The 23,074-nt window shown below is 44.1% G+C and overlaps 1 protein-coding gene across 1 annotated transcript in view; it reads left to right on the top strand.

Moving 5' to 3' along the window:
• ALDH7A1 (aldehyde dehydrogenase 7 family member A1) overlaps positions 1-19,504 on the top strand; it is a 34,459-nt gene extending 14,955 nt beyond the window's left edge. Inside the window, exons 9-18 of the mRNA XM_080920484.1 lie at positions 2,733-2,830; positions 7,029-7,070; positions 8,680-8,774; positions 11,679-11,763; positions 12,366-12,472; positions 12,860-12,976; positions 13,155-13,252; positions 13,396-13,469; positions 16,424-16,499; positions 17,618-19,504. Coding sequence (XP_080776610.1) covers positions 2,733-2,830; positions 7,029-7,070; positions 8,680-8,774; positions 11,679-11,763; positions 12,366-12,472; positions 12,860-12,976; positions 13,155-13,252; positions 13,396-13,469; positions 16,424-16,499; positions 17,618-17,672 — 847 coding nt within the window. The 3' untranslated portion in view covers positions 17,673-19,504. The remainder of the gene's footprint in view (positions 1-2,732; positions 2,831-7,028; positions 7,071-8,679; positions 8,775-11,678; positions 11,764-12,365; positions 12,473-12,859; positions 12,977-13,154; positions 13,253-13,395; positions 13,470-16,423; positions 16,500-17,617) is intronic.
• Positions 19,505-23,074: the final 3,570 nt, after the last annotated feature.

Genomic DNA, 23,074 nt, shown 5'->3' with positions numbered 1-23,074 from the left:
CTTCTACCACAGTAACCAAACCCAGTGCAGCTAAGGAGGCGAGGCTGCCTCTGTGGCCATTAATAATGTAGACCTGCTGGGCACTTGCTAGTGCGTAAGCTTCCTAAGGAATACTTGGGTTTTAGTTACTGACCTAACCAAATTATCAGTGTTTATATTTTGGGTGAATAATTTCCTGATACTTGATTTATCCAGAGACCCATAAAGCAAAGCTGTGACATCACACCCCTTGCCTAAGAACCTAGCCTATTGTCTCTTCCTTAGCTGACTGTAAGGTGGGGCTGGGGATGCAGTCCAGGAAATGGAGGGTCTAGCACACTTGAAATTCTGGGTTCAGTTCCCATCACTGAATATACCAGGTGTGGTGACACATGTCTATAATCTCAGAACGCTGGAGGTGGGAGCAGAAAGACCAGAGTTCAAGGCCATTCTCAGCTCAGCAAGTTTGACACCATAGCTAGGAAGCATTGTTTTAACTACCGGAAGATTCATAAAAACCTTTGAAACTGTACCACTTGGATTTTTGTTCCAAGCATTGTATATGCTATCTAGGTAAGGGTTCTCCCACCGAGTTATGCCCTCAGCTCCTGTTGAGTAGCTTTTAGAACATTCATTTTTATCCTGTAATTTGAGACCCTTTCACAGTGGTCACATATCAGATATGCTGCATATCAGATACTTGTATACGATTCATGACATTCATAAAATTACAGTTATGAAGTAGAAAAAAAATATGGTCACCACAACATGAGGAACTGTATTAAAGGGTCACAGCATTAGGAGGGTTGGGGACCACAGTTCTAGAATATTCAGTGCGCTGTAACTATTGCTGTCTTATTCCAGGATGTTTAGATCGTGCTGGAAAGAAACTGCACACACCACCCACATCCATTTCCAATTGGTTCGGATGGGAAATCGTCCTCAATCACTAATGTCCTTTTTGTCTTTATGAATTTTCTTTGGAGGCCACTTTATGTAAATGGAATCATAGAATATTAGGTTTTTTTTTTTTTGTGACTCTTTTACTTCAAGAGGTTACAGCGTCTTGAATCTGGAACTGGCTAAAATTTCTCTGGATCATCATGAAAGATTTTTTTAAACCAGCTTGGACTTTGACCAGTTAGGTTCCCTAGGTGTCAAGTCTGTCACCATGATGGTCTAAAATCTTAGGCTCTTCTGTCTTTGTTCCTATAATGAGGATATTAGACAACCTATCTTCTTCCCTCTCTACTCGCCAAACCCCATATTCCCCGCTGAAGTGTTTTAAGATGTCACTGAAACATGAGTGTTGTATTGTTTGGCTTACACTTGTTCTTGAACTCTGGGCATCCTTGTGCTGGCCTTGTCACAGCTCAGCAGCATATGTAGACCCTTGCTAAGCACAGCTGCCTGTCATGCGGACCCTCAAGACTGTGGGTTGAACCTGAGGAGCTTTATCTGAGGGGTTAGATCAAGCTGTCCAGTCTGCAGGTCAGTGCAGGGCTGTCCTGCTGCTCGCCCTGAACAGAAGCACAAACAGCTGCAAACACAGAAGTTCAAACGCATAGTCCCTGAGCTACGCTTCTCAGAACCAGCTAGAAAGCCTAGAGAGCTTTTAATTTTTAAAGGATTGTGTATTTTGTGGGGCACGGGGAGAGTTTTATGGATAAGAAAACGAAGTTAAAGGGAGGGACTGGTTGTGGAAAATTCCAGGTCGCAGGTGACTTGAACTTTTGATGCTCCTGCCTTCACAGCTCAGCTTCTAGAACTATGGCATAGCCCGCCACACCTGAATGCGATGAAGCAAGCTACCTCCCTAGCTTCAAGGACAGTGCATCTTGTCTGGGTTCCTGGGGCGGTCGGAAGTAATCATGAGGATTTTGATTTTGAGGTCATGCCTTTCTGAGTTGTCCCCAAGGCTTGGAACTCATTCTGTAGTCCAGACATGTCTCAAATGTGTGATTTTCCTACCTCAGTCTCCCAAGTAGCTGGGATTACAGGCTTGTGCCATTAGGGCTGCTTGTTCTTTTCATTTAAGTAAAAGATTTATTTTTATGTTTATGAGTGTTTTGCCTGCATATATACTACTTGCATGCCTAGAAGAGTGTCAGGTCCTCTGGAACCAAGTTATAGAGGGCTGTAAGCTACTGAGTGGGGTCTGGGAATTAAACCTGGGTCCTTTGGAAGAGCAGCTGATCCCCCCCAGGTCTGGCTGTTCTTTTTTTTAAGATTTAATTTATATATGAGTATTTTATAGCTGTCTTCAGACACACCAGAAGAGGGCATCAGATCTCATTTACAGATGGTTGTTAGCCACCATGTTGTTGCTGGGAATTGAACTCAGGACCTCTAGAAGAGCAGTCAGTGCTCTTAACCACTGAGCCACCTCTCTAGCCTGGTCTGGCTATTCTTAAAGTAATTGTATTACAGATAATGAGTGTGAAAGCACCTGGTGTTCCTCAACACTAGGGACATATTATTTTGGTTCCTTCTCAGTACAGGAAGAACCTTCTTCATGAACTAAGGAGGCTTCCTAAAGGGCTGTCACATAGCTCACAGAACAGGTCAGCCAGCTTTCTGCGTGGCTGGCTCTGCTTGCAAAGAGTTTGTTTCATTACCTCGTGCTCTTGGGATAGACTTCCGTGTAACTTTGACTGTCCTGCCAAGAGCTCATAGCACGCTTCTTGCTGATACTGTCAGGTACCATGGTTTCTAGGTGTTTTTGCTTGGGTGACCCTTTCTGTTCCCTGCAGCACAGCAATGGCCAGAGATGAGCGCGTGAACCTGCTGTCCTTCACTGGGAGCACTCAGGTGGGGAAGCAGGTGGCCCTCATGGTGCAGGAGAGGTTTGGTAAGTGCTGGCTTTATGCTGAGGATTGGAATCAGTGTACAATAGCTGGAAGGGTTTTTGCAGGGTCTGGTGGTATACTCTTTTAATCCTAGCTCTTGAGAGTAAGAGGCAGGTGGACCTCCGAATTCAAGGCCAGCATGGTCTATGTAGTGAGTTCCAGACCAGCCAGGACTAGTGACCCTGTCACAAACAAACAAACCCCAACACTAACACACAACAAATCAAACAAAAACTCAACAAGATAAATAGTAATGTCAGTAAGGTTATAGAATGGGGGGTTAACTTTACAAAATTACATTTCTGTCTGTAGCAAATGAAAATGAAATTTAGAAAATTCTGCTTATGGTGATATCAAAAGGATAAAATGTTGACACTTAAATTTGAAGGAGAGTTAGTCTTTTGTGATAGGTACCTATGTAAGACATTAGGACCTAAGTAAACGAAAAGATGATGCCAGTTGTTCCCAGGTGACCTATGACCTCAGCGTAATTGCTGTCAACATCAGCCATCAGGGAAATCCCAATGGCAATGCAAAGAACCCTGAGTATCTGAATCAGTTTTGAAAAAGATCAGTCATGTTTTCTGTTTTTACAATTACTACAGAGTTACAGATCAGGGGGAACCTACACAGTTATTGCTAGTGGGTGCTTTTGTTTTGTTTTCCTTAGCAAAGTTGCTAGACATTTTCAGTGTATAAGAGCAGTCTCCTGACAGATAGTGCTTGTACAATTAGATAGCCACATGAATTAGTATGGAATTTGTCTTTGTCTTACTTTAAACCCCAAACATAACTAAAAGTAGATCAAAAGGCCTCAGTGTGGGGGCTGGAGAGATGGTTCAGCAGCAAAGAGCACTGAGTTCCGGAGCTCCTGAGTTCAATTCCCAGCAACCACATGGTGGCTCACATCCATCTGTGAGGAGATTCAGTGATCTCTTGTGTGTCTGAAAACAGCTACAGTGTGCTCATATACACAAAGTAAGTAAATCTTTAAAAATAACCAAACCAACCAAACAAGACCTAAATGTAAGTAAGAGCCAAGACTAAATTTTTGGAAACCTAGGAAATAAGACTTTGTTACCTTGGGTTGGGCAGTGGTTTCTTAAATGATGCCCAAGACACAAATAGAACTAGTAACAAGAGTTAAATTAAACTTCATCAAAAAACTTTCTGTGCTTCACAATAGAGCAGAGAAAGAAAGGGAAAAGAACAGCCCACAGAAGGGCCCAGGATGTTTGCGAGTCAGTTCTTGGATATGGAACATGTGTCTAGAATAGAAAGTTCTTTCTTCAGATAGCATGTCATTATGTGACTGTACTTGCTATGTAGACCAGGCTAGCTTTGAACTCATAGAGATGCACCTGCCTCTGCTTCCTACAGGGATTAAAGGTGTGCATGGACTATAGAAACTCCTAAAAGCTCAACAGTGTAAAGACAAATGCTGTAAGGTTTGTATGGGACAAGTGCTCCGACACTGAGCTCCATTCCAGCCACATGTAATGCAATTCAGAAATGGGCAGTGTGGACTGGCAAGATGGTTCAGGAGGGAAAATCATTTACCATGCAACCCTGATAACTGAGTTTAATTCCTGGAAGCCATGTAAAGAAGCTGGTGGCTTGCAGCTGTTGTCCCAGCATTCCCACTGTGAGATGGGAGAGAGACAGGAGAATCACCTGGAGCTCACTTATATATCTCAGTGGCTGAAATAACGGGGGACTCTACCTCATGAACAAGGAAGAAGGAAAGAGCAAACTCCCCAAAGTTATCCCCTCTGACATCCATATGCATGCTGTGATGTGTGCTCTTGTGCAGTTCTTTCTCTCTCTCTCTCTCTCTTTCTCTCTCTCTCTCTCTCTCTCTCTCTCTCTCTCTCTCTCTCTCTCTCCTCTCTCTTCTCTCTCTCCCTCCCTCCTCTCTCTCTCTTTCTCTTCTCTCTCTTCTCTCTCTCCCTCTCCCCCCCCCCACACACACACATCTATACACACACACACGTACACACTAAATTAAGAGAAACAATAACTGAGAAATGGCTAGTAGGTTTCAATAAACACGTCATGTGTACAATAACTCAGAGAATTGATTCTCATCTTCATCCATGCCTCTTCACGGTGGGGGGCAGTTTAATGCCCCCTCACCATCCCCTTACACAGAACAGGACTTTGTTCTTGTGTAAGTGTCGGAGTAGAATTGTAAACTCCTGAATGCATTTGGCTCTCCTAAGTGATAGGCGCTTTTGTTTTGGAGGGGGCTGCGGATTGTCAGGAGGGAGATTAGAGCAGTTACTGGGAGTGTGCACAGGCTGTCTCCCTTTAGCTAAATATCACTTTCGTCCAGGAAAGAGAAAGTGCTGTCTTCTGGACGGCAGAATCTTCTGTTTCTTCTTAGCACCTAGTGTACTGCTGTGCTGTGGGCAGTGAGCTGTCAGTAAGTCAGTTCCTGCCCCAGAAGCTGGAGCTGGTGTCGTCTCAGAGGCTTTGCAGATAGCAGCCATAGCTTTCGTATTTCCTGACCACTGGATGCTCAGCTGCTTCAGAGCCCTGGTGCTGAGAATGTGCTCTCCTGTGTCAGGGTCCTGATACTTCATGTAAGTGACCTTGGAGGAAACACATTCAAAAGAGCAGAACAAAACACATAGCCATAAAAGTGAGGCGGATCTTCTGCATACAGGGAGATGGAGATGAGCCATGCTCAGAGTTCTGTGATAACTCTGGAATGGGAGGGAGTTGGTATCATGAGTCAAGAGCCCTGCTGGTCACACCTTTTAACATGACATGAGTAGATAGTGAAATAAAACTGATAACTAATAATTAATATATTCAACACTGAATGATTAAATAATCGTGGTGTGTTACAGTAAATATTAAAAATGGAAAGGCTTATCTCTTTATTGGCCACCGTGGTCTCACTCCAAGGACACCGCTCTAGCGTGGAGCCAGACTGTCACTCGGTTCACAAGCTACACTCTCTCCATGAGACTCCCTTCCCAGACGGTTCACTCCACCTGCCCTGGTGCTTCTGCCCCGGCGTGTTTCTTTACCCCTCTGCCCAGCACAAACACGACTCTCAGGCCTGATAGCTTTTCATACAGGTTTATATATTAAATTCTCAATTCACAAGCCCTCTACACAGTGAGATTACATCCAATAGACAAAGATACAAACCACCCTTCTATAAGAGATAAAAGACCTATAAAATCCCTTTAAAATAGTCAATTCTGCCTAATGCCAATTATGGCCACCAGGATCCAGGTCTGCTTTCCCCATCTCCTCTTCCGTTTTCCTACCTTTTCTCCATCTACCTCTCCGCTGTCCAATCAGGTATCACCTTAACACCAATCCACAGTGGTGGACTCACATGCAGGGATTACCCACCCATTGTTTTCTCTGTGTCTCCTACATTTGCACCTTCCCTCTCCTAACTAGCCTCCTTCCTTCATTGATGTCTCGTGTGTGTGTGAGCGAGACCCGCTGAGTACCTTTAGAAAAACTTTGTCAGGTTTTATAACATGCATGCATCAGTGTGTGTGTGTGTGTGTGTGTGTGTGTGTGTGTGTGTATTGCACATGTAGAGGTGAAAAGATAGTTAGCAGGAGTCAGTTCTTTCCTACCACGTGGGTCTTGGGGATTGAATTTAGGCTTGGCTGCAGGCTCCTTTATTTGCTGGACTATCTTGGCGGGCCCCTAGTGAATTAATTTCATTAAGGTTGCTTAAAGGATTGAGAGTGAGGGTTTGCTTACAGGCGTACAGATGCTGTACCAGTCGCTATACCTCTGAAGAAAATATCTCCTTTCTCCATCAACCATTAACTATGTATAAAGTCCTCAGGAAGCCCAAGGACCCCATGAGTTCCCTCTTTTCCATGATCATTGCTTCTCAGTGCTTTGACCAGTTATGAGTCTCAACAGTCACAGCCGAACCCCACAGAAGGCAGTGTCTCTGACCAAAGCCGCCAGCAGCAGCTGTTTGCGTAATGTTCCCACATGTAGAAAGTGTGTGTGATTCATGTCCACTTTCAGGGTGGTTCCCAAGAATAATTTCTCTTACATAGCCACGGTACAGTGATGTAATTGCCATCAATATCATTGCCAAGCTGCTTTATTAATCAGAAGTAAACGAAAAGATAACTGGGCTGGCCCTACTGTGAGATAGTATACCCTGAGCACCGAGTGGGGATTAACCATGTCTCTTTTCTTTTAAAGGGAAAAGCTTGTTGGAACTTGGAGGAAACAATGCCATTATTGGTAAGGCTACCCTATTTGGCTTTGCTTTCTGCAGGCATTGAACATCTAGTACCTGCATAGGAGCTCACCCTTCGCATGCTCTCTGCCTGGGACCCAGTTCCCATCTTTAGGACATGAGCTTGTCTGAAAGGAAGATGGAGCTGGGAAGAAGCCAGGCTGGTGTTGGGAAAATGTTACCTGGGCCCTTGAATGTGGGCATGAGACTTGTGTTGTCTCTAACATGGAATTACTTCTTTATGCTTTTTCTTCTCTTGTTTTCTAGAAACGGGTTATGTCTTTTTCTAGAACAATCAATTGTTTTCCAAGTGACTTGCTGATTTCTTTAGGTTTCAGATACACAAAGTTGACATTTAGTTGCATACTGGGGGCTTTCTTGTTTGGAAGGGACAACTTTCTTTTTTGCTTTTTGAGATTTTGTGTGTGTGTGTGTGTGTGTGTGTGTGTGTGTAGGTGATTGTGGGTACCTGAGCAACCAGAAGAGAACATAGGATTCCCTGGAGATGGAGTTAGGTGGTTGTGTGGTGCCTGACAGGGTTGCTGGGGACCAGATTCGGGTCTTCTTCCAGGGCAGCACATGCCCTTATACTGCAGAGCTAATTCCCTAACTGCTATGCAGCTTCTAGAGCCATAGTGTCTTCATCTGCAGCACAGCATGATGATGCCTTCTGTCTCAAAGGATGGAAGGAAGGGCTTAGAGAGAGCACTGTGCTCTGAGACCTGGCGAGGCCACAGCACAAAGCCTCAGAAGTGCACACCCTGGATTTGGTCCCCAGAACCGGGAGGAAGTAAATAGTGGAATTAAAGAGTCACAAAAATGGGGCTGGAGAGATGGCTTAGTGGTTAAGAGCACTGACTGCTCTTCCAGAGGTTCTGAGTTCAAATCCCAGCAACCACATAGTGGCTCACAACCATCTGTAATGGGATCCAAAACCCTTTTCTGGTGTGTCTGAAGACAGATACAGTGTACTTATATATAATAAATAAATAAATCTTTAAAAAAAAGTCACGGAAATGGATAGAAAGTCTAGTGTGTGTGTGTGTGTGTGTGTGTGTGTGTGATGCATTCTTTTCCATCCTCCTAGTTGGAGGATGCTCAGGTTAGACAGGTGATGGCTCAGGTGGAAAAGTAGCTGTAAGACTCTAGAAGGCAAGGAGGATAAGTAATAAACCACCCCTGTAAAGGTTAGCCATACAAAGACTGTCCCTTTCTCCTTCTGAGGCTAGCTTTGGGGGCCGGCTGTCTCATGTAGCAACCCCTAGCTTTGTAGCGGTGCGGGGTGGACTAGAACAAAGGAGCACTCAGATGGTGGCAGAGCTTGTGGGTCTTCATGAAGGAAGTAGCAAGGGGTCTCCAAAACAGATAGAAGGTACGGCTGATCCTCAGTTTCCCCCATGTGTCTGGGTAGAGTTCGGAACCCCCCTTGCTCTGTCATATACTCTTCTCTAGAGATAAAGTGTGGATTTCCCTTCAGATGTGTATCCGTACTATGAGTCTTCAGTTTTGAGACGATCCTTTCGATATCTCTGTATTTCCTAAAGCACAGTTTTCTACTGCTTAGAAATGCCTTGCCTACTGCACACTGATGGCACACATTTGTACTTTGTTAAGCATTCGAGGACGCAGACCTCACCTTGGTTCTTCCATCGGCTCTGTTTGCCGCCGTGGGAACAGCTGGCCAAAGGTGTACGACGGTGAGGCGACTGGTGAGTGTGTCCACACGCATGCCTAAGATCGCCCTTTCTCTTTCCTTGTAGGTGTGTGTGTGTCTGTTGCATGCTCTGTGTGTTGTGGGCAGGTGCCCTCGGAGGCCAAGGGGCATCGGGTCTCTTGGGGCTGGCGTCACAGGCAGTTGTGAACAGCCCAGTGTAGGCTCTGGCGACCAAACTTGGGTCTTCTGAAAGAGCAGCAAGAGCCCTTTAACTGATGAATGACCTCTTCTGCTTTTAAACTTCAGTTTAATGAATTTTCTTGGTAGGAGTCATAGAAGTGTTATTCCTTAAATATGAGTGGCAAATGTGTAGGTTTCCTTTACTTCTGTGGTGGTGGCAGATGTTAACCCACCCTTAGCTGCAGTGGGCTTGCAACCAGTTTACAGAAGCTGGATTCAGAGCTGGTACAAACTTTGAGTCAGACTTCATGGTGCATATGACCAATGTCTTCTAGGGGATGAGACAAGCTAAATACTAAACAATAGCGTTGCTTTTTTGTGAACATTTCAAGCATTTTGTTTTCGTCTCAAGTTTCAGATTTGACTTAATGTTATATGGCTTATTGAAAATCAGATGCTCTTATGAATATGTATAGTTTGAGCAGAGGTGGTAACATGCACCTGTAATCCTAGAACTTGGGAAGTTGAGGTCTGAGAGTCCTTTGAGCTCAGGAGTTTGAGTCTAGCCTGGGCAATGTCTTTAACATACACATTACATGTATTATCATACCATACCCTCCACCCCTGTCTTAGTCACGGTTTTTATTCTTGCACAAAACATCATGACCAAGAAGCAAGTTGGGGAGGAAAGGGTTTATTCAGCTTACACTTCCACATTGCTGTTCATCACCAAAGAAAGTCAGGACTGGAACTCAAACAGGTCAGGAAGCAGGAGCTGATGCAGCGGCCATGGATGGTTGTTTGTTACTGGCTTGCTTCCCCTGGCTTGCTCAGCTTGCTTTCTTATAGAACCCAGGTCTACCAGCCCAGGGATGGCACCACATGCAATGGGCAGGGTCCTCCCACCTTGATCACTAGTTGAGAAAATGCCTTACAGCTGGATCTCATGGAGGCATTTCCTCAAGAGAGGCTCCTTGATTATTTATTTATTAGTTAATGCTACTACGAAATACTAGAACTAAATAAGTTTTAGGTACAGAACCTGACTTCCTTTACATTAAAGAACTGCAATTGAATTATGAGGCACCAGTTTTGTGTTTATTTTCTTTTATTCACAATTATTGTGAACAGATGTTATGTAAGATTGATTTCTAAATCAGACCAGAGTGGATAATAAATGACAATGTGACCTTAAGAATAATTTATTTTTATGCATGTGTATGTATGTATGTATGCATGTACATCTCATGTGTGCTTGGTACCCACAGAAGTTAGAAGAGGAGTTACAGTTATGAGCTGCCATGTTGGTGCTGGGAACTGAACCCAGTCCTCTGGAAGAGTAGCTGGAGCTCTTACCCTCTAGTCCATCTCTCCAGGCTGATGTACAGTCTTGACCTTTCTTATCCTTTTTATATTGTTTCCTGAATAAAAAATTTCATATGATAGAAATTTATATTTTAACTTACATATACATTAAATTGCAGGAAACATCCAAGCCAAGAAAGAGACAAGGATTATTAGAAGTGATTATATCTTGTAGCAGCTCATTCCTGTAATCCTACCACTGGGAAGGCTTTGGCAAAAGCATCATAAGTGTGGGCTACATAATGAAACCATGTCTCAAAAATGAGATAATTGCATGGGAGAATGTAAAATTCTGTAAAGCTAGCCATTGCTCTGCTCGACCCACTTTTTAGTCTTTGAGAAAATATCTATAGCTATGCTGTGTATTAATGTTAAGTATTAAGGAATACAATTAATCATTGCCTAGATTGACTTCCATGGTGACAGGGATTAATATGGGAAAAAATTTACAGCATTCATCATCCTTTCCATCACTATCTCCCAAAATAACTGTTCACTTGTTACGGGGAGACTAACCCAGACAGTGGGAGATTGGGTAGGTAAGTCAGCCTCTCTCTCTATTCTCTACATTTATTCTAAACATACATACATACATACATACATACATACATACATACATATTCTACACACACTCGCGCACACAGCAGTATATAGAATATATACTGTTTTTCATCTATATATAAATAAAGAAGTATAGCTTGAAATATATTGGTATCCTACTCTACTGCTGGCTGGAGCCCTAAAAACCTGAGACTCAGTATTGTTGGTGACTCATCTGAGGTTGTCCTGATTCAACTATGAGTCCCACATTTACTGAGACTCACAGTTGCAGTGTGGGACAGATATTCCCAAGTTAATATACTATACAAAAATAGGAAAAATGGGTTTGTGTAGCTTAGCAGGTCTTAGAAGCTTGGTACAGACATGGCTTATGGTACTCTGTTTTTTTGTTTTGTTTTGTTTTGTTTTGGTGCCTTTTGTTTGTTTGAGACAGGGTCTTATGTATTCCAGGCTAGCCTCAAGTTTACTGTGTAGCTGAGGATAGCCTTGAACTTCTGATTTTCCTGCCTCTACCTTTCAATACTGGGCTTACAGGCATTAGTACACCTAATCTATGTGGTGAGGGTCAAACCCAGAGTTTCTTGAATGCTAAATGAGCTTATGACCAACTAACCTGCATCCCCAGCTATGGTTTATGGTTTTATTTCAACATGTACCTAGAAGAAATAATTATTTATATGTAGTTAATATTAAAATTAGAGAATATATAATTAAAAGCATAATTTTAGCTTGCTTTCAGAGACTGTATTATTTTAGTTGTTACTAATCAGTACTGTTGAGGATTTTAGTCACTCTCTTGAGACTTGTATATTTATTTATTTTGCTATTTTCTTGAATGTTTTTCTTCACATAGTTTTTGCATGAAAGCATCCATGATGAAGTTGTAGACAGACTGAAGAATGCCTATTCACAGATCCGTGTTGGGAACCCCTGGGACCGTAAGTGGCTCGTTGTTTTTTTGTTTTAAAGTTACTCCCCTTTGACAGCTGGCGTTACATTTATTTCTGACTTTCTGAGTTGGAGGTGGTGGCGGTGCCCTTTCCTGAGATGATACGTGTTCTTGGGTTAGGATCTCATACTTGACATATGGAAGAGTTGAGGTCCAGGTTGGATGGGATCCTGGTTGGATCAGGTCATAGCCGAGTTCATTTTCTTTTTACTGCTGCTATCCTTTCCAAGTTCCCATCGTCCTCAGGGAAAGTGTATGAGTCCCCGGGCTTCCACTGCCTTCCATAGCAACCAGAGTGGCTTGTAAGATGTGATATGAGCCTTTAAGCTGTCACTCAGGAGGAGGAAGAGGCAGAACCAGCTGGTCACTGTGAGTTTGAGGCTAGCCTGGTCTATATAGTAAGTAGCCGTATTGTAGACCATGTACTTGATACAAGCTAAGCATCTTGTCCTTCACAGGGAAAAATGACTGATTGCTGCTCTCAACTGAGGATATAGGATGGAGGGTTAGCCTGTTGATTTGGAAAGCCACTGAGATGATAAAATGATGTTGCTGAAGGCAAAACAAAGAGCATCCCTTTTCTCTCCCCAGCCAATATTCTCTACGGACCGCTCCATACCAAACAGGCAGTGAGCATGTTTGTGCAAGCCGTGGAAGAAGCAAAGAAGCAGGGAGGCACAGTGGTCTATGGGGGCAAGGTAATGAGAGCGTGGGTAGGTTAATAGCCTTGTTTCTTTCTTCCTCTTGAGCACAAGCATCACTGAAAAAAACTGGCGAAGTGTCCAGATAGCTGCTTTTCTTCTCCCCATCGCTCTTACAAGGGGAAAAGGGCTTTGAGGAATGGAGGCAGAATATGCATGAGACACAGGAGGAATCAGTCCCGGTTGCCTCTGTTGGTCCCTAGGACTCTGTATGGAAGGGATCTTGGTGTGCTGTAGCGTCACTATTAGACTAGTTATACCAAGTAGGAAGCTGCTTCGGAGAAGTAATTTACCTGTAAGTGCTGTTTTGTTTTCTCCTGGTAAATGTAGGCGAGGATGAAATGAAAATCTATTCATTCTTTTTACTTCATCTTTCTACTTAAGGTCATGGATCACCCTGGCAATTACGTGGAACCCACCATTGTGACCGGTCTTGCCCATGATGCGCCCATTGTTCACAAGGAGACTTTCGCCCCAGTTCTCTATGTCTTCAAATTCAAGGTTAAAAAAAAAAAAAAAAAAAAAAAAAAAGACCCAAACCATGACAGAAGCAGATTTAGGCAGTGTTAACCCTTGGCTTTCTTCTGTGTACCAAAACCATGTTTTATGAAATGGTCTTTGACCTGATCACAGTAAGGCCAGCAGCACTGACAGCTCCTGGTCTTCTCTCCCTGTCTAGAATGAAGAAGAGGTCTTTGACTGGAACAATGAAGTAAAACAGGGACTTTCAAGTAGCATCTTTACCAAGGATTTGGGCAGAATCTTCCGCTGGCTTGGGTATGACTTAGTCTGTTGAACATGTGTGTAAGTCTGACGTGGTGAATGATCGTGTTCACAGTGTGAGCCCGAGTGTCTGTGCTTTGATCTGTTCTGGTTTTATTTCCTGTGTGTTCTCATTGATCCTTTCCTCACACACACAGACCTAAAGGTTCAGACTGTGGCATTGTGAACGTCAATATTCCTACCAGTGGGGCTGAGATCGGCGGTGCGTTTGGTATGTAGAGACTCATTTCTCCTTCTTAAAAGATGCCTTTATGTTTGGTTCTAGGGACTGAATCTGGGTGTCATGGATGGTAGGCCAATACCTTCCCATTAGAGCCCCTGCCCTCATTGCTTCTTTTCTGCATGGTGCAGGAAAGGAAGAGTAGCGTTCGTCTTTAGAAATTTGTCAAGAAATGGAATCACAAGGTGGGAGGTGGAATCACGCGCCTTTAATTCCAGCAGAGCACTTGGGAGTCAGAGAAGGTAGATCTCAGATTTTTGAGGCTAACTTGGTCTACAGAGTGAGTCCCTGGACATCCAGAAACCCTGTCTTGAAAAACAGAGAGAGAGAGACAGACAGACACACACAATTTAGTACAACTTATTTTTTATAATAACCTGTAATCAAGCATGCCTGAAAGAGCATTCACCCTAACTCAAGTTCCCAGCAGGGTCCTCATCTTTTGCTTAGGTTGGATCAGGGCCTGTAGCCCAAGATATATTAACCTGGAAATTCAGTATTTTTTTCTAGGCAGAAGATCCCAGACCCAGAATGGTTAAAAACCAATACTTCAAATCAAAGCCAGGAAACAGTACATTGCATAGTGGGCTTAGGAATTGACCTCAGTGATGGGGGCGGGGAGTGGTGAGGATGATGAAGAAACAGCAAGGGGGCTGGAGAGATGGCTCAGCATTTAAGAGTACTGACTGCTCTTCCAGAGGTCCTGAGTTCAATTCCCAGCAACCACATGGTGACTCACAACCATCTGTAATGGGATCTAATGTGTGTCTGAAGAGAGTGCACTCACATACATAAAATAAGTAAATAAGTCTTAAAGAAAGGAAGGAAGAAAGGAAGGAAGAGAGGAAGGAAGGAAGAGCAGGCAAACTTACAGAAACGCTGAGGTCTGGTGGCCCTTGCAGTCTGAAGGAGATACACCAGCAGCAGCCTGGAAACTGAGTGTATTTATTACCTGTAGTGACAGGAGGAGGCGGCAGGTTAGCTAATCTCCACAGGAAGGTGCTGTGGGAGGGAGTCTCAGGTTGCAGTTCTCAGGCTGAGGGAACTATGGTTGAAATGTTCTGCACACACAAGTTTTACCTAAAGGACAACAACTGTTGGTGGGCAAGCATACTTGGACCGGGGAAGGCCTTGCCACTGGGTCCTTGGACTGTCTCTGCTCATGGGAACAACAGGCATCCACTCAGGTCCTTATCTGCTCCTCACATTGTATCTTCAGCATCTTACCTCCATGAGATGAAATACTCAGTCTTATTCTTCACCGAGCCCTATTCATCTCCTCTCTTAATAAGCCACGAGTTACTGATGCTCAGTGGAATTTTTTTGGTTTGTTTGATTGTTTTTTTGAGGGGTGCATATATTAAGTTCTGCTTGTTCAAAATTATTCATAGTAGGGCCAGCAAGATGGCCTAGAGGGTAAGGGTTCTTACATCAGACCTGAGAATCTGAGTTTAATCTCCACATGGTAGAAGGAAAGAACCAATTCCTCCTGAAGGTTGCCTTCTGGTCTCTACACTCAAGCTGTGGCATGAACACTCATAAACACATATGCACATGGACACAGACAGACAGACAGACACACACACACAATCAATGTAATTCAAAAATTAAAAAACAGTTTTTGGTAGGCTGAGGCAGAAGGATTGCTATAAATTTGAAGCTGGCCCAGACTGTCTACCAGGCCAGTAAGATGTAGACTGAAAAAAGAAAACAACAAAATCCCAAACAAAACACAAACTATTGAAAACTTAAATTTCCTACCAGAGCCTTCCCACCTTCCTACCACCTAAGTTTATGTTCTCTCCCTCTCTCTTTAAAACACACACATGAAAATCAAACAAGCAGAAGGCCAACAAGACAAAAAAAACGCCCAAACTAAATAAAATCCTGAAAGCCCCGTGGAGCTCACTTTGTTTTGGCCAACTACTTCTGAGCACCGCATTGATGAAGATGCTATTGAAGAAGATGGGTTTTTTCTTTGTCACCCGCTATCACAATTAATTAATGTCTTGATTGGGGTGGGGCCTGGTCTTCATTTCCCTGCTTTGGAGCTGGGATCCCTTCTGCTTTGAACCTGTAGAGGTTTTGTGTGTGTTGCTGGTCTCTGTGTTCATATGTGAGTTGGTTCTGTTGTGTTTGGAAGACACTTTGCTTGGGATCACCCACACCCTCTGGTTCATAAAATTTCCCTGCTTCCTCTTCAGCATAGATTTCTGTACCTTGAGGGAAGGGGCTTGGTGACATCCTTTTATTTGGTGGGTCCCCACCCCCCACCACCCAAAGGTTTCTCTGAAGCTTTGCCTGTCCTGGAACTTAGTCTGTAGACCAGGCTGGGCTGTAACTCAGAGAGCCTCCTGCCTCTGATGACATCCCTTTTGATGTTGAGTACTCCATTAGTCTTTGCATTGTTTAGTTATGGCTCTCTGTGTTGATTTCCTTCTATCTTTTTTTTTCTTGTCTAAACATTTTTAAAGATTTGTTGATTTTTATGTCTGTGTTTGCATGTATGTATGTATGTATGTATGTATGTATGTATGTACGTATGTATGTACGTATGTATGTACATACTTACATACCTGGTGCCTGCAGGGGCTAAAAAGAGGGCACCATGTGCCCTGGAACTGGAGTTACAGTGGTTGTGAGTTGCTCTGTAGGTGCCGGGAACTGAACCTGGGTCCTAAGCAGGAGCAGCCAGTGTTCCTAAGCAGCAAGCATCTCTCCAGCTGCTGCTGCCAACAGCCTCTTCCATCGTCTCTTCCTTTTTCATTTTTCCTTTTTTCTTTTTGTGGGGAATAAACACTTCAGCATACATATCCCAGGCTGATCTTGAACTCATAATCTTCCTACCTCAGTCTCTGAGGGGTAGGATTATAGGCGTGTATTGCCCTGTGCTGTGGCCTGTCTCACTCTGACAGTGCTGGTGAGAGATGACTTTGATGTTGTAGGAGGGGAGAAGCACACTGGCGGCGGCCGGGAGTCTGGCAGCGATGCCTGGAAGCAGTACATGCGGAGGTCCACATGGTAAGGAAAGGCTCTGGGGAGGAGGGTCTGCTTTGGGAATGGGCAGCTGCTCTCCGGGCTTCCGGTTTATCTCTGCTCAGTTTCTCTTGACTTTACTTTTCTAGACTGCACCTACCTTCTTTTTGGCGTGTGTGCTACACTACAGGTTAAGGATCACTAATACTCCCAAACCTGAAAAAACGGTATTGGCACGGCATAACGTGGGACATGTCCACAGCTGGTCATGGGATGAGTGGAGGGATGTCACAGTGGAGGGGTCACTGGGAATGTGTGCAGTTGAGGCCGTGTACAGAGGCACAGGAGACAGAAATGGACCTCATGGTGGGACTCATCCCATCCACCGGATATTCAGAAAAAAGTCCAAAAAGTGACTCCCACACATTTCCAGTGAAAGATGGACCTTCCAGTCTTCTTGTCTAGCATAGCAACTGACTATGAAATTCCTTGTTGGGTTCTATCCCAGAGGTGGGGTAGGAAGGAGCAGGACTCTGGGTCACTCAGCATGAAGAGAAGGAGCTGTCCTTTCTGTGATGGAGTTTTCTAGTGAAGCAAGAGAGGAGCTTGGGGGTCCGGCCTACAAGCTTAGTGGGGGAGAGGGAACCAGCTTAGAAGTATGAGCAGGACTCGAGGCCAAGGATGTTTACATGGTGACCGAGGAAGCCACCTTCTGGAGATGCTGTCCGGGACTTGTTTTACCTTTATGGCGTTCTCTCAGCTTGTTGGCTGAGAATACTTTTCCTCTCAGGAGAAGTTCCAGTTGCATCATGGTAACTAGTTGGGAAAAGAAAAAAAAAAAAAAAAAACTAAAAATTACTATATTCTTATCAAAAGGAGAATATTTTATTTTCCTTGATAATGGAACATAAGTTTCATCATCCATGTTCTTATATTATGACCAGAAGAAAAACTATACAGGGGACATGTGTGTTCCAGCCGCTCATGCTTGACTTTCTGCATCTTAAGGACTCGAACTGACGTTGTTTTGTATACTGTTTACATATTGTTTATTTGTTTTACCACCTAGTAAGTTGTTAGTGTAAAGCACCGATGTTTTTAGTGTTATGAAAGGATTGTATATTTTGTGTACACTGCCATTGCTTCCTTCTCTTCTTCCCCAGCACCATCAACTACAGCAGGTCCCTTCCTCTGGCTCAAGGTATCAAGTTCCAGTGACACTGCATGGGTTTGCCTTCACTGAGCCACTCCTGCGGCTGCTCTGAAGAAGCCTAAGAGGACCGTGATTTGCCCTGGATAAACGATCACTTTGAGAACAGCAGTGACTAATCTCCGGTGATCCCAGACCCCTGACTAAATCAAGATACTCATTTATCAAAATTTCAAAATTAAATATTCACAACCTAGCTACATTTAGCAAAAGATAGGTTTGTGAGTGTTTATGTCACTAATTACTTTTTATTACAGCTAATCACTTCTTAGTGAAGTACATGCCATCATAGGCTGGGGACATGGAAACCGGAATAGAGAGGAAGAAGTCTTTGCAGTAGAGACACGAAGGCTGTCTTCTAAGCAGTGCTGAATACTCATGGTCCCTTGCTGGCAGGGATTGAAGGGGCGAGGCACCCCTCATGCTGGAGACCATAGCACAGTTTCATGTTCATGATTTGTAATGTTCCAAATGGCAGTGGGTCATTGTTGGCTGAGGTGAGGGATTTAACACAGTTGTGAATGGTTGCTGGGCATGTGTGAAGTCCTGGGTTCAAATCATAGCAACGCAACAACAAAAATAATGCTCTGATGATAAAGAAAAATGCAGGTGTAGATAGACTTGCTGTGATCTTTGGAACTGAAGTTGCTCATGGAAGCACATCTGGATGCCTTGAGTCACCTCAGACTATGGGCCAGAGCTACAGGCCTCTGCAGCTGCTCATGGGTTTCTCCTCAGTGCTCACCGGGCACTCAGGGAAGGTCACTGCTGAGAGTCTAAAGTCTCACTGGGAAACTGTGCTGGGCCCAGAGGTACCTGTGGTGCTGTTGCTCTAGACTCCTGCATAGTGGTCACCACTGCGCCTGCTCCTGTCTCATCGAAGGCAACATGGTCAAGTGTGTGGAAAGATTTGGACAGCAGTCAGGGATCTGGGGGGCTGACTTAGGAGAGGAAGCAGGCGGAACATTAATGTTACTATATTAGTTAATATAGCAATACACATTTATAATTTGCAGTAGAATTGACTAACAAAGGGGCTGTGAACTTAGCTCGGTTGTTAGGTAGACTGCTTGCCACTCAGTGCCTGGGGTTCCATCTCCAGCACTACATTGATGCAAAGATACAGAAATACAAGTCAAGCCAGGTACTGGTGGTAGACCTGAGCACAGAACAAGGACAGGGAGGGCAGGGAACAGTTCATTTCTTAGGAAAAATGGACAGTGCTGCCAGTTACTAAGTAAGAGGCCGGCGAGGCTTGCTGAGGTCTGGAGGCAGGCTCTGAATCATCGCTGCGGCCACGAGGTCAGATTGCTCCTCTTCATAGCCCACACAGAACACACTGAGCTAGCCGGTGTCTAATGCCTGCGTTACAACTAGTTCTTTTTTTGTTTGTTTGTTTTTGTTTTGTTTTTTTCCTGAGGCAGGCTTCTGGTTTTGGTGATGGAGAGCCTGGGTTTATAGGCGGGTGTCACCACCCAGCTTTATTTAAAGCAAGAGAGCATGTAATTTTGAAAAAAGCTAAAGAGGAAAATGAAGTTGGAGAATCAGGAACAGGAGTATGGAGTGGCCTTCATATCAGATAATTGGGCACAGGATCATGGGTTCGAGCCCATTCTTTGAAAGAAACATAGATACAATCGGGATCGTGCTGTAACTCTGGCTGGCCGTAACTCCACCTCTGCGGTACCACCCAGTGCTGGCATTGGGAGTCTGCACCACTGCATTTGGTCACTGCTCATTTTGCTCAAATAAGCTTCACTCTTTCAGTTAACTGTTTAAGGAGCTATGATGATGTGGCCACACATGACAGTGACATTTACACCGTGTTCTGAAGGTGACAAGGAGCTAGAATCTTGGCTAAAACTGATTCTGAAAGTTCCCTTTGAAATTTCCTAAGTTTTATGCATTTCTATCACAAGGGCTCTGTCTTTGTCATAATGGTTTTATTAAAACTTTTGCTTCTAAGTTGTCTTTTTTTTCTGGCTTAAGAATTAAAGATTATTTACTTGCATGTAAATGTGTGTGTGTGTGTGTGTGTGTGTGTGTGTGTGTGTGTCCATGTGTGTCCATGTGTCCATGCACGTGTGCATGGGTAACGTGATGGTTGTCCACTTTACATATTGAGGCTGAGCTGATTTAACTATCCTTTATAGCCACCTGTAAATCCTCCATCTGTCTCTGCCTCATGAGCTGTTGGATTTCAAGCAGTTGCCATGCCTACCAGGGGTCTGTGACTGTTGGGGCTTCAGACTCACTCGAAGCTGTTGTGGCAGTGCTTGACCCACTGAGCCATCTTCCTAGCCCTGCCTGTTAATATACTTTTATGAGTACGGGCCTTTTGCCTAGTTGTATGTCTGCACCAGCCAGAAGAATGTGTTGGAACCTCGGGACTGGAGTCAGAGCTCTGTGCAGATGAGCAGGTGCTGGGGATTGAACCTGGATCCTCAGGAAGAGCAGCAAGTGCCCTTACCTGCTGAGCAAGCTCTCTACCCCCATTTAAATGCAGGTCCGGGCTGGCCTTGAACTCACTGTGGCTGAGAATGGCCTTGATCAGATCATGCTGTCACCTCTCCAGTGCTGGGATTACAGCTCTACACCACCATGCCAGTTTAATGCAGTGCTGGAAGATGGAAACCATTTCCAGACCCTCAGTTCTCTTTGTAGTGGTGGCCTGTAGGTGTCGCTGTTGCTCGTGCCATATTAGAGCAGGTGTGTTGAGCCGACTGGATTCTAGGGGTCATTCTGGAAGTTTCTAGTCAGCAGCATGTACAGAGCTCACTGCTCCACTTCTGTCAGCTTCCTTACCGGCCAGCACACTTCTGTTAGCTGCACACATCGCTTGAGCTTCCATAGGATAAGCCCCAGATACCAAAGCGTTTCTACCCTTTAAGATGATCAAGGAGATAGGTGTTTCAGAGGACCCAGGTTGGGTTCCCAGCACCTATGTGGTGGCTCACAACTGCCTCGGCTCCAGCTCCAAAAAAATCTGATGGCCTCTTCTGCTCTCCACAGGCTCCTGAACATGTATATGGATAGCAACTCATGCAGACAGACAGACATACACATAAATCTCTTAGGAAAGAAGTGTGAGTAGATTTTCCTGTCCCTCTCCTCTTCATGGTGATTGTGAGTGAGGTTAACGATCTGAACAGCTGTTTGACATTTATCAGCGTCCAGGCAATTCTCAAAACACTAAAAGTTACCTATGTAGTTTTCTAGGAAACAATGTATGAAGAGGCTACCATATCTTCTGGAACTGCAGCTAAACAAGTCAGTTATCTGTTATTTGGGTGTTGGGAATAGAATTTGGGGCACCTGGAAGAGCTGCCAGTGCTGTTAACCACTGGGCTATATTTCCAGGACTTATCCCTACACCTTCCTTAGAATGTTTATATTTTATTTTATACTTAGACTTAGTCAACAGACAGGTAGGTGGGTTTTGTACTTTTTTAAAAATTACTTTTATTTTTCATGTGCACATATGTCAGTGCACATGTAAAAAAGGTCAGAGAACAACTTTCAGGAATGTGTTTCCTATAAATAATGACAATTTCCTGTGAGATTATACAGCCATCAAGACTGGGAAATTAGTACATTACTGCTGTGGTTTGAATGAAATTGGTCCCCATAGACTCAGGGAGCACCCTTACTAGAGAGAGGTATAGCCTTGTTAGAGTAGGTGTGTCTTTATTGGAAGAAAAGTGCCTTTGGGGACAAGCTTTGAGATTTCAGAAGCTCAAGCCAGGTGCAGTGGCTCACTGTCTCTTCCTGCTGCTTGCTGATTCAGATAAAGAACTCTTTTTTTTCATTCTCAGCACCATGGCTGCCTGCTTGCTACCACGCTTCTTGCCATGATGATAATGCACTAAGCCTCTAAACTGTGAGCCAGTCCCCATTAAATATTTTCTTCAGAAGAGCTTCTGTGGTCATGGTGGCATAGTGTCTCTTCACAGCAATAGAAACAGCTAAGACAACTGCCAGTGTGTTAGATCTAGTCTTTTGATGCTATTAAATGTTGGTATGATCTGGTAACACCTCTCTCCTGTGGCCTTTTGTCTTGGTATTATGGCTCTGATTTGGAAGTCACAGGTGACTTTCAGCATTGCTGCTTTGTACCATTGCCAGGTTGCCCTGTTCCTCATAGTATCTGGGGCTCAAACTCAGGACCTCATGCTTGCAAGGCAAGGCCATTACTGACGGAGCAATCTCTGGCCCCATTGGTACATACTTAAAAATTGATGTCTGGTATCAGTAAGCTTGTTACTGTGAGAGCGCTCTGCCCTGGGTCCTCATCTTGGGCAGACATGGACATTGGTATTTATTCCTAACCCTTTTTATATTGGCAATTGTGAGCTTACACCCACATTTTCAGGTCTAGTCCAGCACCAGAGGGGTCATTTTAGCTCCATCCTGCTCAGTATCTACAGCTCTTATTTCTGATATAAGCCTAACTTCCATAACCCCTGAGTAATTTTTTTTCCATTGATCATACCGTATCCAACCATCTGTACCTCCCAGAGTTCCCTCCTTATGTCACTCTGGTTCTGACAGCTGGGCATGTCCTCAACACTTGCCCTCCACCCCAAATTCATGTTCTGACACTTTATGCTCACTTCCCCTACTCAGCTTGCCTTCGAAACTTCCAGTGGAGGTCTGTGTGACTATGTTGTCCGGTAAAAGAGATGGATCCAGAATGACTGGGATTTCCTTATATGCAGATTTTTTCCTCATTTTATTTGAGACAGGGTTTCTCTGTCTTGGCTGTCCTGGAACTTGATCTGTAGACCAGGCTAGTCTTGAACTTAGATCTTCTCACCTCTGCCTCCTGGATGTTGAAATTGAAGGAGCCCACCAGTACATAAGACATCGGCAGATTTTTTTTTTTTTTTTTTTTTTTTTTTTGAGTCAGACTCAAAATAGTGCCAGATTGTCCTTTGTCTGCTATGACAGTGGGTGAGATGTGCTTGTAACTTCAGTCAGAAGAGGGGGCCAGATGGTAGTGGGCACAAGTTCTTGATGAGACACCCATGTTTCAGGTACAGTTGCTTCAAGGGGGCTGGATTATTTTAGAGAAATAATCTCAGTTTATAGCTGGGTGTGATGGTATGTGCCTTTAATTTTAGAATTTGGGGGGAAGAGGCAGGTATATCTTTGTGAGTTCAAGGCTAGTCAAATCTACATAGTGAGTTACAGGACATCCAGGGCTATGTAGAGACTCTGTCTCAAGTATACAAATACCCGCCCCCTTATAAAGCCCAATCATAAGCGTTATCACTATCATCATCTCACTGTTCTCATTGTAATCCAGGTGAGCTAGTCCACTTGTGACATCACAATGGGGCTGAAATCAGCCATGTGCAAAAGTCATGCCAAACATGCCTGATGACCTATTTAGTCCTTGGAATCCATG

The sequence above is a fragment of the Micromys minutus genome (genome assembly GCF_963924665.1).
Source record: "Micromys minutus genome assembly, chromosome: 8".
NCBI classification, from domain to species: domain Eukaryota; kingdom Metazoa; phylum Chordata; class Mammalia; order Rodentia; family Muridae; genus Micromys; species Micromys minutus.
Note: the sequence above shows the minus strand (reverse complement) of the source record. Positions and strands in the feature narration are given on the sequence as shown.